General features: G+C 39.3%; 1 protein-coding gene across 2 annotated transcripts in view; it reads right to left on the bottom strand.

Moving 5' to 3' along the window:
- The window catches only part of LOC133512884 (connector enhancer of kinase suppressor of ras 3-like), a 56,353-nt gene that overhangs the window by 5,693 nt on the left and 35,429 nt on the right, over positions 1-15,231 (bottom strand). For both annotated transcript variants that reach the window (XM_061842933.1, XM_061842932.1), the window contains exons 12-18: positions 13,869-13,955; positions 12,866-13,119; positions 10,580-10,617; positions 8,675-8,717; positions 2,910-2,963; positions 526-565; positions 24-193 (exon numbers count right to left, since the gene is read on the bottom strand). In XM_061842933.1, the coding sequence (XP_061698917.1) occupies positions 24-193; positions 526-565; positions 2,910-2,963; positions 8,675-8,717; positions 10,580-10,617; positions 12,866-13,119; positions 13,869-13,955 (686 nt within the window). The remainder of the gene's footprint in view (positions 1-23; positions 194-525; positions 566-2,909; positions 2,964-8,674; positions 8,718-10,579; positions 10,618-12,865; positions 13,120-13,868; positions 13,956-15,231) is intronic.

Here is a 15,231-nt window from a genome sequence, read left to right as displayed (position 1 = left end):
GGTAACAATAACAGTATTCTCACCAGCGGGTTTGTGTACCAATATAATGCAGTCTTCTTCAGAATGAACCAGAACTTCTTCCATTTGATACCCAGGAAGCTTTTGCTGTCTTTCTTCTTATACAACCAACCCTGGTGGTCTGGCTGACCCAGCTCTTTGACTGACACCCGTCTCCTGCTCATCGCACCATTGCCTGTGTACACACACACACACACACACACAAAAGTCACAATGAGATGCAAGGTCAGAGTTAGAAGTGAGTGAATGTGTGAAAGCGGGACATTTTCTGGCGAGAAATTAAGTCGCAAACATCGTAAAAATAGGTTAAAATTATACAGATACTTGCTCACATCAGACTTCCTCTTTCAGATACAAGTCAAGATAAGATAATGATCTAAAAATGACCTCTCATTGGTGACAGAAAGTTAAAAGTAAATAAGCCCTGTGGCCACATTAGCTCAGAGGCTGGGAATTACAGTTCAGCAGACAAAACGGATGTGGACTGGAAGACGACGACGGATTTACCTCCTCGGTTCTTCTTCTTGGACTTTTGTCGCAGGGAGACCTTTTGGAGTGAAACACAGGAGAGAAACAACAGTGTGATGATGAGAGGGTCACACTAACTAAGACCCAACCGCTTATAAGAGGAGGCTGGTTGGAACATCCTGTTTCATACTGCAAATGTCACATGCACTCGTTCTTTCCTTCACACTGACGCATTTGCTCGCAAACAGATAACCACGAGCCTAATCTCTGACTTGACTTTGTTTTATTAAGCTATAGCTCTATTTAAAAACAGTGCGTATATAGTTCATATCTCAGAACATTTTAGAGAGCTACAGAAATTCTCAACCTGATCTCAATGTCATTTTAAATGAAATGGATCTGAAATAGAGTACATTTAGCTTCAGAACCAGCAAACAAAATCAAAATTGTTGAAATTGCTGACCTAGAGCCGACAAATTAAATGTGAAAAAAAATAAATTTGTGTGAATGAATGATATATCTTCGGGTCATAATTTTTCAGGAAATCCGACAAAACCCAGGCAGGTTTGTTGAGCCGTTAGCGTTGCGTTGTCAAAGAGAGCACCCACATGGGGACCCACAGTATAAATTTGTGATAAAAAAAGATTTAATTGACCAAATAGGACATACGTTTCCATCTGAATCTTTCAATCAATAATTAATAACTGTCGACTGAAGACTGTACCCATGGACATATACTCTATTTAGTAATTTAGTTACTCTGTGGGTCAAAAACCTACTGGGTCATATTCCCATGATATCAACATACAGAGTGCTGCAGCAAAACTATTGGCGTCCTTCTCAAATTCTTACATTTTGCATAATTTCTCCACTTTGCTTGAGATCATCAAACAAATGCAAATATCAGACTAAGACAAGCCCAGTTAACATAAAATGTAGATACCTGGCCCTGTGTGAAAAAGGAATTGCTTCCCAAACCTAATGCAGTAACGGGTTGGGCCACCCTCAGCAGCACCAACTGAAATCAAGATCAAGACTTATCAAGAACTGGCTCAGTCTTTCACTTCTCTGTGGAGATATTTTGGTCCTCTCTGCCTTACAGAATTGTTTAAATTAAGTGACAATGGAGGGTTTTTGAGCATGACTGAGTCTTATAAGGTCATGCCACAACATTTGAATAAAATTGAATTTCAAACGTTGACTAGAGCACTTCCAAACACCCTCAACCCCACCCATAAGCCATTCACAAGTTGACTTGCTGGTGTTGGATAGTGATCCTGCTGCAGAACCCATGGGTGTTACACATTGAGGCAGAATATTCTCCTTCAGGATTTTCTGGTAGGGAGCAGATTTCATGGTTCCATCAATCACAGGAAATTGTCCAGTTCCTGACGGTACGGAGCAACCCAAGATCATCACAATACCACCACTTTTGAGTGTTGGTATGATGGTTTTTTTTCTGAAATGCTGTGTTACATTTACACCAAATGTAATAAGACACACACCTTCCAAAAACTTGAAACTTTCAAATCGTCAGTCCATACAATATTCTCCCAAAAGTCTTTGGAGCAATTAAGATTTTTCAAGCATTTCTGTTCTATTTGGTCATTCGTGGTTTTCACCATAGAACTCTGCCATCTTTTCCCCATCTCGCACTTCATTTTGAGTCATAAACATTGATCTTAACTGAGGCAAGGAAGGACTCTTTTGCTTTAAGTGTTGTCCTGGGTTTTCTTTAAGATAGATGAGTCGTCCCTGTACTATTGGGGTCATTTTTGTAGGATGGCCACTCCTGGGAAGGTTCACCACTGTTACGAGTTTTCCCCATTTGTGCATAATGGCTCTCACAGAGTCCTACATCTTGACAAAAGGCTTTGTAACCCCTTTCTAGACTGACACGTAAAATACTTTATTCATCACCTTTTCCTGAATTTCTAATTGTGGATTGTGGGATTTTCTTTCAGCCTTTTGAGATTTTTTTGCCAACTTATTTTTATGAGACACATTCAATTGAAGTCATTTCTTGACTGAAGAGTTCTGGAGGTCACTTGGCTTGGGTGTGCACTGTGACAATGAACTCAGGTTCCCTTCCAAAAAAAATTGTTCAGCCATGTTAATTCTTGATTTAACAAGGGCAGCAATTAATTCATTTGCATTTCAGTGTTGACTATCTTAAAAAGGGGCAACTATGCAAAAGATAATAATAATTTGAGAATGGTACAAATACTTTTTCACAGCACTGTAGATTTAAATTAATGATGGGGTCACAATAAGTAAATCTGTTAAAACAAGTAGCCTTTTTCCCCAAAAATGTGGGCCTTATTCAACAAAAAAATCCTTACCTTTTTGGGTCCAGCAAAGTTATCTAACTAAACTGACAACACAGACACAAAAATTCAAATAAACAAATAAAAATAACTTACAGGGTTGTAATCATCAGCAGCCATGGAGGGTGACACCGATATGGGAAAGGCAGCCTGAAAACAAAAGAAAACAAAAACCATACAACACAAGATAAAAAAAATGTAATTTACTACTCACTAATCAATAGGCACTTATTTAATAGCACTAAGAAAAAAAGCATTTGAAAATGCATTAAATACAAAAGCTCTCATCAATAATGGTAAATAGCTGATGACTGCAAATAACAGCACAGTATACAACAGATGATAGGTGCCATGTGCTGCCACAAAAATAGATAAACCCACACTCCTGAACATTAATAGTCCATTATGGAGGTAATAAATGATCACAACAACCACACAAACGAAAAGATTTGATGAAAAGTAGGATGGATAAAAAGTTGCACTTGACTCACGGCTTTCAAGTTGCACTGTCAGCAGGTTGTGACGCACCTCCGCACTCCTAAGTATCCTAACACCTTGTTCAAATACTACGCCTTCAAATATTAATGATTATGTTAGCAATAAGGGCCGACGCCGAGCATTTAGTACCGCTCAATTGATCGTCACTGATGGGTGACATATTGAGAAACCAAAGCACCCACTTGACTCACTTCCTCAGAAAACACAAGTTCCTTATTTTAGGGTTGCCAAGAGAATATAACCCATAGATACTATCATACGATACTAAAAAATTGGATGATTTTCTCCTGTGATAACATTAAAAAGCAATCAACACATAACACATCAGGCAGTCTGGGAAGATGGTTCTAACAAAAATATAAAAATTACACAGAATAATGTCAAAGAAGCAAAACCAGAACAATAAAACGACTCATACCTGTTAAAAGTGCTTCATATTTCAAGTATCACTATCCTCTGTGGTCGAACAGCTATACCATAAAAAAACTTTGAGAAAAAAAAAAAAAACGTCAGAGTATGTTGCTCAACTGTGGCGGCAGTTGTGGCTTTCCGGGTGTCATGAGCTAGTTGAGTCGAGAGTGGGAGAGAAAAGTGGGCAATGACCGAAACAAGTAACTATGGCTACAAATAAAACGCAAAGTGTGCAAATTTCCTGATGAGCTTTTTTTCGCCCCCAACAAATGTAAAACGCCAGCTTTCACTGTGTGCATCGACGAGCATTGCAGGTTTTACAGGAAATGTGGAAACTTACAATAACATCCGTACAGATTAAATACAGCTGCTTGATCTTGGGTTTTGAAATCAAGCTTTAAAGTACTGTCATTCAAAACAGTGCATTGTAGCTAAAAATTAAAACCCCTAGAAACAAAATTATGGTATTTATGTTTAAATACATTTGTAGGTTAGAGGATAATTTGCTGATAAACATGCCAAGACGATGAACGATGTCGTACTCACTTGTGGAGTGAAAGAACAGCTGGCTTTTTCACAATTTTGAAGCCTCATTTTGACAGTATATTTGGTGTATATTTTAATTATCATTCATTGTGGAAGGGTTGATATTCTTCTTCGTGGTGTCATTTACAAACCTTATTTTCACTTCACAGTGACTTGACACTTGTGGTTAACCTGGGGAATAGTTTTATATATTAGTATTTTACCTTTTCAAAGGTGGTCGTAAGGTAGTCTCAGCGTGTCTTAATTGTAATAAAAACAACCTTATCACTGAACTTTCTTGGCATATTTTCCAACATTTATGACGTCGGTCTTGTTAAGTTGCATATAATAAACTGTAAAAATATTTGTTGCACAGTAAAGGTCATCATTCCAAATTCCCCCACTTCGACCCCGAGAGTGCAAAAAAATTGAAATTTTCGAATGACGCCATACGAAGTGCTAACTCAGATACCCAAAAATATGTTTTTTTTTTTAAGATACGAGATCAAAACTAGTGCGAAATGTACACAATTTACCTTTACTTGGGCAAAATACTTTAATCGTTGTACCCCGAAGGAAAAACAAAACACCTCGGTAATGACGTAGAAAATAAACTACTTGCCAAAAAGGGGCTTAATTTGCTAGAAACGATACGCAATTTACGTAAAAGCCTGTCAGCAAACAGGTAACGTATATAGATTACACTATATGTTGGCATATTTTATGAATGTTTTCTACAGGAGGAGTGAATGTTTATCCAAATAACACTTCATTCGCCGGTTGACCACGTAATGCCACAAGCCCAAAAGTAGTTGAAAAATGCTCACTAAAGTGCTCCACGTACCGTAGCTGACACCACACGGTCACGTCCTAATGAATTCGAGCGGCCTCATTAACTTCCCCGTAAAATGAGGTGAATTAAGCACGTTTTGTTCAACTCATTTAAATAAAGGAGACTTTCAATTCAAATACAGTTGTACTACTGAGTATTAGTTGTCGTAGTAGTAGTAGCAGAGTGACGACTGCATTTGTGACGAGGGCGTCACAACAGTTGCAACATTTTGCCACAGGGTGTCGCTGCAACGCAAAGCGCGTACAACGCTCACCAAGAGGAAGTCAAATCAAACCTGATGGAAATTTCAGAGTAAAGACAAATACTTTCAAAATAAAAGTTATAATTTCTTTTATTTTTTTCAAGCAAAGGGGACATCTAACTATAATATACCATACATCCAGATTAAATGTATTTCACTGTAATGGTATTATTGTACTTTCAAACTAACACAATATTCCACATGGAAAATACAATGGCAACAGAAAGTCTTCCAGCCATCAAGTTCAAATGATCCTCATTAGGATCAGGGAGGAGCCTGAGAAAATAAAGGCCGGTTCTGGTTCTGGGTGAGAGGTGGTGCATACCACGCACTTGATGCCAGCTAATTGTAAGGCAATTAGACAGTTAACCAACAACCATTCACACCCGTCGTATTCAATGAACCTGACATGCAAGTTTTGGAATGTGAGAAGAAGCCGGAGGACCCGAAAAAAAAATCAAACACAGATGGACTGTATATGAAAGAGAACGTGCAACTCCTTACATGAAGGCCTGAGCCAAGATTAAAACCCAGAATCCCCAACTTGCTGTGCTGTTAAAGTCATCCATCAATCCATTCATTATCTGAGCCGCTTATCCTCACAAGGGTCACGAGAGTGCTGTAGCCAATCCAAGCTACCCTTGGGCAGGAGGCTGGGTACACCCTGAACTGGTTGCCAGCCAACCACAGGGCACATGGTTATGTAAAGTCTTATTTCAATGTCTAGGATTGATTTCATAAAGCAAATTAGACGTTGCCCCATATGACACACGTTAGTGTTGTCCCAGTGCCATACTTCACAAAACTGTTGCTGATTTTCTAGACTCCCATGATACATATCATATCGCCGTGTGCTTCATATGTCTTTGCTAGGGTAAAAGTAAACAAAGTGATCTAGTATGGAGTCCTGTATTAGACTTCATTTTATCTTATTAGGTCTCTCGTATGAACACAGATTTATTCAAATTAAAGTACTGTTTTGTCACTTTTAGCATCCTCTATCTCTCCTTGTGTTAGTAAGTCCAATATTCTCTTTGATTCTGTCTATATAATGCTGCCTTTTCTAGAATTTGGGATATAATATTGTCTCTGTGGTGCCTGAGTAAACGTGAAGTATGAAATAAAATCGTCTAGTTGTAGATGCTTTTCTGGTGAGAGGCCTGAAGTCAGGTCATCTGAATATCTCGAGCTTATCTACATCACTCGCAAAGATCTCCGACAACCTCTCTGGTCCTAAGCCAGCGTTGTCAACGCATCAAATGTGTCTGCTATCACAAGTGTGTCTTCTACACAGAGGCGAGCAATCAGAGGAAAGGGGGTGGTCTTAACCTTATATGGACAAAGCGGATCTCAAACTAGGTCAAACAGAAGTAGGTGTCGGGCCTTTTTCTGGAGACTTGGATGACAAAACCAATGATTTTTTTTATTATATTCAAAGGAAATTTACACTTTTTTATTAAATCCATGTTAGATTGTCACTTTACGGAAGTCTAAATAGCCAAAATATTGGACCTTTAATCAAGCGCACCATTTCAACATAATTCAGATTCCTGCTTTTTTTTTGTGTGTGTGCCATCATACAACTCAGTTCTGATTTACGGAGGAGGAGTACTTGTGTGCAGCCAAGTCTCAACAGACGTGTCAAAGGCCTTATGGATTCCTGAGAATTCCGATTGGTCACACCATTTTCGTGCTCAATCTTCCATCAGGATACATGCTGGGAATTGTCACGGCACTTATCTCGTGTACCCCACACCCCGTCACCACTCCTCACCCTTCCTGACCCAAAACCCAGTGTGTGTGAGAGAGAAGGGCCTAACAAAAAGGCTATTCTTCTGGAGCAAGAGAATGTGGAAATGGTGGGGAGAGGGGGGGGGGGGTGCAGTGCAGTCCTGCTAATGATGTCACAACCCAGGCTGCTCACTTTGCCCCCTCCAAAGAGCTTCTACGGCGGCCACGATAGGTCTTGCGTCACATGATCATTCGTATGGCCACAAACGCCGCAGCAAACGACTCACGGACACAATTTTGTTTGTTCAAATGGAAGATACGAGTATTTCAAGTGTTTGTATTCACATGATTTCGTTCTACCAAAACGCAATTCACACGTGTGTACTCCACAGGTGTCAAAGTTGTGGCCCTGGGGGCAGATGTGGCCTCCCACACCATGTTGTGTGGCCAGTCTAACCAAAACATGTTCATCTACCTCATCAGTTCCAAAATTGCAAAATGTCTTTTAATAATGCTGAGATTCTAAGCATTTTTTTGTTCTTAAACTACTTTTTAAAATTAATTGAATAGTCATTTAATAGTTTCATCGTAAATCAAACATTTAATAGTTTCTTTGACTATTTATTTCAAAAGTAGTCAGTCCATTTTTCTTAGAGGCGGTTATACAGTTATATGGTTTTACAGTCATAACAGCCCCCTGAAGGAAACCATAACTCCAGTGCGGCTGGTGACAAAATGAGTTCCCTACTCCCCCCCCCCCTCTACTCCCCCATAACTATCTAGGGATTTTTTTTCAATATACAGTATAATGTGGTTCTCTATGTCACAGGTGTCAAACTAAAGAGATGGGGGCTAGCACTGACTCACTATCATTTTATCTAGTCCACTAAAGCAAATTAAGTGTGCCTACTTTATGTTTCTTGCTAAACAAATTTGTACCAGAATTGCGATTTTTCTTCACTTTTAAAGAGCCTAATATAAATTAAACAATAGATCTTAGATATTTTCATACCACAATTTCACTTTATTTGTGTTGACAACACAATTGTAGAAGCAGTTGTGTACCGATATTTATAATAATGTGAAGAGGTGTCATTTATTGGAAATAGTGTAAAGGCCCTCTGGGGAAAATCATAACTGCAATGGCCTCCAACTAAAATAGTTCATTCATCAGTCAAATGGAAAAAAATGTTCCATTTTCAACTGTTCGCTGTTGATGCGCACTGACTAAACCCGTGTCAATATAAAAATTATGTATTGGCACTATCTTGTCACATCTTTGGGCCAAGGGCCTATGTTGAAGTGAGTAGAGGAGCTTCATTTAGTTTTGGGTCTGAAGTACTCATGGTTGCTACACACAAAGAAGTAACTGATTGTGTGACACTTGTGAGATACTCACCAAAGTAAAAAAAAAAAAAAATTAAATAATTAATTAATTGAAAAAAAACTAGCAGCTAGCAAGATTTGAACTCAGAACATCTCGACTATGCTAACCACTACTCCACCTTGCTGCCTAATCAAAAAAATTCAATTTCACAGACGATGACCCACAATTACTGCAGAAGCAAATGCAGCACTTTGCAGTGTTTGCAGTATACTTACAGCTTGAGAGAAGGACCAGGATCGTATATTTGGTTGATTATACCTGCAAGGAGAAAGAGGAGAATCTAAAATTCACAAGCTTGGCTCACCAACACAATTAAGAAGTGCACTACATGTACACAACATGGCCAGACTGATTCTTGACGAATTCTGTGAAAAATGTTTAATGGCTGGAATATAGTAGGTTGGTGCCAGTGGTTGTGATAATACATTTGGCAAACTGCCACAGCAACATGGGTTCCCAAAGCTGGATGTACTCCGCGCATCCCGGACGGGGCCTCACCCTGCAATTTTAGGCGACAAAAATGTTGGCTATTTCCCTCTTTTTCGGGTCCTTATTTCTTTTCCCTCTTCCCATATCTTTTTTTTTTTTTGTTAAACAGATGTCTCCTTCAGTAACAAGACTATGTTGCTGTTACATCTACAGCAGATTACTGCTTTGCAATATTATGCACTTAAAAACAATAACATGGAATATTGTTGATGAATACTACTGGCAGTCAAAATAGAAAATTACTATATTGGTAAAAGCTAACTTTTGCATGCACCTCCTTCCAAACATATTCAAATTTTTTTGAAAGCTTGACTGATTCAGAGTGATGGCAAAAAAACAAAACAAACGCTCACACGGTAAAAAATCAAACGAGATGTGTTTGTCTGATTTTTGTCCTTCATGGGCCTCAGCCAAGCAGATGATTTTGACAGGTGGCAACAGGAAAAAAAAAGGACTGCAGCATCATATTAAGCGCTCTGTCATGTGAAAAGTGCATTTGTTTTTGCACATTGCCATACCAAAATAGTGAGGACACTTGATTCATTCGTGCATCAATCACGTTCTTCGGCCTTGTACAGTATTCCTAAAAGTCACCCCACTCCAACAGTAACAAGTCAACCGATTAGTGCCGCATCCATTTATTTATTGAAAATATGAGTCATGTGTTGCGATTGAGCAGGCGGCAAATCGACTGAGACGTTCCTGCTACCTAAAATAGAAGCATGGAGGTGGGAGGGCGACTGGAGTCATCGATCACGACATTAATGTGGGAAGTCACACTTTATCGGGCTCTGCGTATGAGAGCAGGGGAGGCACGGGGTGGGGGTGGGGGGTCAGGCATGACGAAATATGGAGGAAAGAACAACCCTCAGATGTTGTCATTCTGTTGCTGTGGATCAAAGACTTTCAGATGAAGAAAAATACAAAAGTGCTCTTTTCCACACATCAATGTGTGGTATAGTTCTGAGACACAAATTGTTCATTTAAATCTTTAATCAATTGGGGATTGGATAGATGATTTTTTTTTTTAAATCTTAATTCTGGCACAACATTGCTCAACTGTAGGCTTCTAACCTTTGCTGACCCAACTCTACTCTGCCCCAGTGCAGAAAACAAGGTCCAGAAAGGCATGTTGGGAAGAGTTTGGGAGTCAAAAGGCTGACCTATCAAAAACCTTTGGGATGAACTATAAGAGACTGTGATTCAGGCCCCCTCTCATTACAAGATTAGTGACCTTGACAAAATAACATCAGGAAGTCTACTAAACAGTGGGAGGTCATGGAGAAATTCTACTTTTTACTTTGATTTTAACGTTAAGTTAAAGAGTCTGATGTTCCTTTATACCTCTTAATCACGTTCATTTTGGAATCCTTTGACTTCATCCGCTGTGATTTAATCACCTCAAATGAAACCTCCCCTGAGCATGCAGTGTTGCCACCCTGCAACTCTCACCACCTGTCTGTCTAATACTCGTGCGGTAAAAGCAGCCCACCCACTGGGACTGCAGTTCCTCAGGATCCCACCCAGTTTGATGAAGGAAAATGAGGTTGGGCTGCCTCTTAATTTTGCCATCTTATCTACGAGCTGAACGCGACATTAACATGTCAAAGAAAGTGGGCAAAGACACTCACCGGTTGAGGAAGTCCCTGCTAGAGTGCCAGTCGGGTTCCTGTGATACATAAAGAAGTTCATGTTTTACAGTATGTTTAAGTCAAGATAAATTTGTCTAGCTTTCACTTTAATCAATGGTGTCAAACTCAAGGTGCGGAAGCCAGATTTAGCCTACCACATCATTTTATGGAAATAATAGAAGCAAATTGTGTGCGTGAACTTCCATCATTACGATCAATATGCCAAAAGGTCACATTTAATAAAGATTTTCAAAGCATTTTTTTTTTTTTTTTACTTCCAAAGACTTTTTTTTTTTTTACAGTAATTGGAACAATAGCTGGACAACATATTATCCTTGTCTTCTGATATAAAAAAGTTAATCAATTTGTATGTAAAAAGGGAATTCAAATTCATGGTTTTACAGTCAAAGGCCCTCTGAGGGGGGAAAAATATGAAAATGAGTTTGACACCCCTGAGTTTAATTGCAATGGAATATTCTATGCAGTGGATTAAATTTAAAATGCTTTTTAAATGAACAAAGTATTTTCTTTATCCATACAGTATATCCCTCCAAGTTTCACTTAATTGTCAACCTACAGTAAACCAACATGCAATTCTCTTGCAGATGTTTGTGACGTGAGGCGACATGAGTTCATGGTTAGCAAACTTAATGGGGTAAAAAGAGTGCAGCTGGTATTCAGGCAAATCTCGGGCCTTCAGAAGGTGCAAATTATTAAGGATCACAGGATACACTAGCAATGGAAGCCTGGGCAAGAGCCACACAGAAAAGAGAAATTGAGAAGATTAACAAGCATGCATCAGAAACCCAAGCTAAGGTGAGAGTTAATTTTGATCAGTGAAAAAGGGCAAAAGCTGCTAGGGTGTGTTATCCTACCCTCACCTTCAATGTTTAAAAGATGACATAAGAGGTCCTTATGATAAACCAGCTTTGAGCATATGGTTCACCAGCTGGAGGTGAAAAGTTCATCAAAGAGGAAGGTCCATTCATAGCCATCATCGTCCGAGGCACACCCAACCGCACGTACACACAGAGGGTACCTTCACGTTTGCTACCTGTTGCACCACATGCTTTAAAAACATGAGCATAGTTCGAAGGTTAGCAAGGCAGACTGCTCTACAGTTTGGTACTGGATTTACGTGCAGCGGGAAAGTCAATAAGGACCTCATAGACCCTTGACCGATTATCAGCCTAAAATTCTCTGATCCAGAAGTCAAATGAATGGGTCTAGAATAAACTAAATGAAAAGAAACCAAAATAGAGCACAGTTAAACTCGAGGCAGTAACTTCACACTCAATGTTAAAATAATGACAACACGATGGAAGACTGAAACAAGCTGCACTTTTTAATAAAATGCTATGCAAAACGTACAAAAGGGAACATCAAGCAATAACGGAAATTTCCTCGGTGTACAGAACTTTTAAACAATACTGTCTGGCGTGATCTGCTGTCTTTCCATAGCATGATCTAGCAGGTGGATTTAAAAAAAAAAAACTGGTTCAAACAGTAACACCCTGGTTTTAAAAAAGCCACTCATTACAGTTATCCATCTGCATGCATAGACCCCTTGAGTTGGGTAATTGCAGTGTAAACTGAATCAGGGTATACACTCAGTAGTGTGTATGTAGCTTCTAAACCAAACAAATATTTGTTACTGACAGCAATGAAAATATCCTTTCACCAACTGAGGCAGCGACGTCAACTTAAGTGACAATAAAACTTTTTAAGCATATGCATAGCTTACTAGAGGCAACCATTGGCAGAGAAATATTATATAGATGCTAACTAATCACAAAAGTAATCTAAAAACATGCACAGTTGCATTAACAAAAACAAAATCCTTTGAGTTCCTTGCTTTATTTTATAATTTATATATGGAAATAGAACAAAAATAAGAACATGACCAAAGTAATACCAGGCAAAGACATAACTTAATATGTACAGTGGAGTTTATAGACAGCAAAGTGTCCAAACCTGAATGAACTGATCCTCTTGAGGCTGACATGAAATTTAGTTGTAGTCTGTTAAAGGGGTGATGATGTAATGTAGTAAGTACAGTAGAGTACTACAAAAGCAGGGTTGGTGGATGAGTAGTGGTTGGTAGTAGTAGGCAACACCAGGGAAACAGTTGGCAAAAGAGTGCAAGAGAGCCACAAGCTTCCGCCCACCCCCCAAATTCCCCCCAAAAAAATCAAAGGCACCAAGGAAGGAAACAGGAACGGGAAGCACCAAACAGGAAGCGGATCATCAGTGAGTCAACAGTTTAAGTCTCGTGATCCAACTGACCAGTAATGAACGTTCGGGCGTTGTGCGCTTGGAGACTGCAGCTACGGGGGCTTTTTTGACATCCTCCTGGTAGGGGATGGTGGCGCTGTTGTGAAGGTCGGCGTTTGAATAGTAGCGGGTGCCTCGGATGTGGTCCACTCTGACGAGTCGGCGGTCCCCACTAGGTATGTAGGTGGGAGGAGACGCTGACGCCACTTCCTCAGCTATGGTGGGGATCCTCTCATTGCTCAGGTATCTGTAGAGGAGGTCCTCACCTTGACACAAGGACACAAGTCACATGACATTTGCTGCGCTTCTCTGGAAAATAGTCATTGCATAAATAAAAGCTACATTTATATTCAGTAACACAGCTCATTTCTGCTCCCCATAGTCTTGTTTGATACTGTTAACCACAGGTTTCAAACTCAAGGCCCAGGGGGCCAGATGTGGCCTGTGAAGGCAAGTCATACGTATCAATTTCCATGGTTTTTGTCAAACTCTGGACCAAAATTCCAAATCATCATATCACAAATGAATCAACAATACTCGAATAATCCACTTCCCTTGGTTTCTGATTCCAAAACTACTACTTAAATTTCATGTGTAAACGTGATGAGGCGCTTAAAGATTTTTATGATTTCTCAGTCATAACGGCCCCCAAATCGTACTGTAACTACAATTTGGCCCGTGACAAAAGTAAGTTTGACACCCTTGCAGTATATCATGTAGGCGGGCGGGGTGGGTAGAGGTGCGTCACACCACTGTGACAGTGTACGTTGCCAATTAATTTATTCAAGCAGAGGAAGACAACGAGACTAACAACTGGAACGTTATACCACAAGATGCACGGTACCCGACGTGACAACTTTGGATTAAAAAAAACTGGTGCATCATCCTAAAATGAACTGTGTGGCTTACCGGAAAGACAGCTTAATACGCAAGTAGGGAAAAAAAAGGCAACATCGTGAGTCAGAGTAAAACATTCTTGTAAGTTAAAATATTGGAATAATCATGCTGTTAATACCTTTCCTGTTCTGCGTCCACGGTTTAGCAAAGGGATCGACAATTGCAACACAAGTATCCACAGGCATGGAGAGTGGCCGGGGCTTACCTAGAAAACAAGTTATTTATTGAGAATACCACCGTTTTGTGAACTACTATATTATCTATTCATGCAGTGTGTCCCCAGTCATTATCGAGACAAAGCATCCAGATTTTACCAGAGAAATACACCAAAGTACATTAAACAAAAATGTCACAAAAAGTACGACTACTGAAACAATGATCTTGTCTCAATTTACTCACATCTGACCATATTCAATTGAACACAAAGCTGACGTACTCGCAGGAACCTATGACTTATTCTGTTGCATGAATGGCAACAGGTGAATATGGTTTTATAACTTCTGGCATCTAATAGAAGAATATTTAATTGCCTTCCTGTCACTATAAGTTGTGTTGCTGGCAAAATATGAATTTGTAATTAAACATTTTCAGTAGCCTTTACATGATCAGAATTTGTTTCACTGATTCACTCGACTTGCATGACTTGTTCATTTACTGTATATACTTATGTACTGTATAATGAGTATCTTCAAAACCAATTTTTAGTCCAGTGTTTCCCAACCAGTGTGCTGTGGGAAGTCATCAAGTTTTACTTAATGGCGCCCAAAAATATTTTTACAATAATGTATCATTGCTCATCTTTTTGTGCCAGTGAGTCAGACAGAACAAACGAATGGTCTTCTATTAGATGGCAGGAAGCGCGTACACTACTGTAATTCATGTACACACTTTTTGCGGGATTTTTGTTTGTTGGTGTGCCATGGGATTTTTCAATTTTAAAATATGTGCCTTTGCTCCATAAAAGTGGGCAATCACTTCTTTTAGACAGGTCATGTATTCCAATCAGTCAGGTCAAACCAACATTACAGACAATGGGTGCTAACTTACTGTAATTATATTACATTATTGCAATCAAATGACTTCACACACACCAAAACTTTAGAGCATGATTTGACAGAACGCTAGTACGACCCTTTGTGGAAGCACTAGCTTGCTATGCTACAAAAAGGTTGGTTGTTTGCGGTTGGTTGTCTGCTTGTGAGCCATATTGTAATAAAAGTATCTGAACATACCTCATGCAATCTCCAATTAAAAATCATGTTCCAAGCAGCACTGCCCACCACCACATTTTTTTTTTTTTTTTACCCATTTTGTTCTTATAAAACATGTGTAGCATTCCATTTTTGTTGTAATCACCAGTGTAAGGAGTGCATCTCGTCACATTTGAGTGGACAAGATAAAGCCCAGTGATCATACATGACGGGATGCAGTAGAATCGATATATAAGATTCAAATGCAGTTGTCTGACATAGTGCAATCGT

The sequence above is a fragment of the Syngnathoides biaculeatus genome, chromosome 15 (assembly GCF_019802595.1).
Source record: "Syngnathoides biaculeatus isolate LvHL_M chromosome 15, ASM1980259v1, whole genome shotgun sequence".
Lineage (NCBI taxonomy): Eukaryota > Metazoa > Chordata > Actinopteri > Syngnathiformes > Syngnathidae > Syngnathoides > Syngnathoides biaculeatus.
Note: the sequence above shows the minus strand (reverse complement) of the source record. Positions and strands in the feature narration are given on the sequence as shown.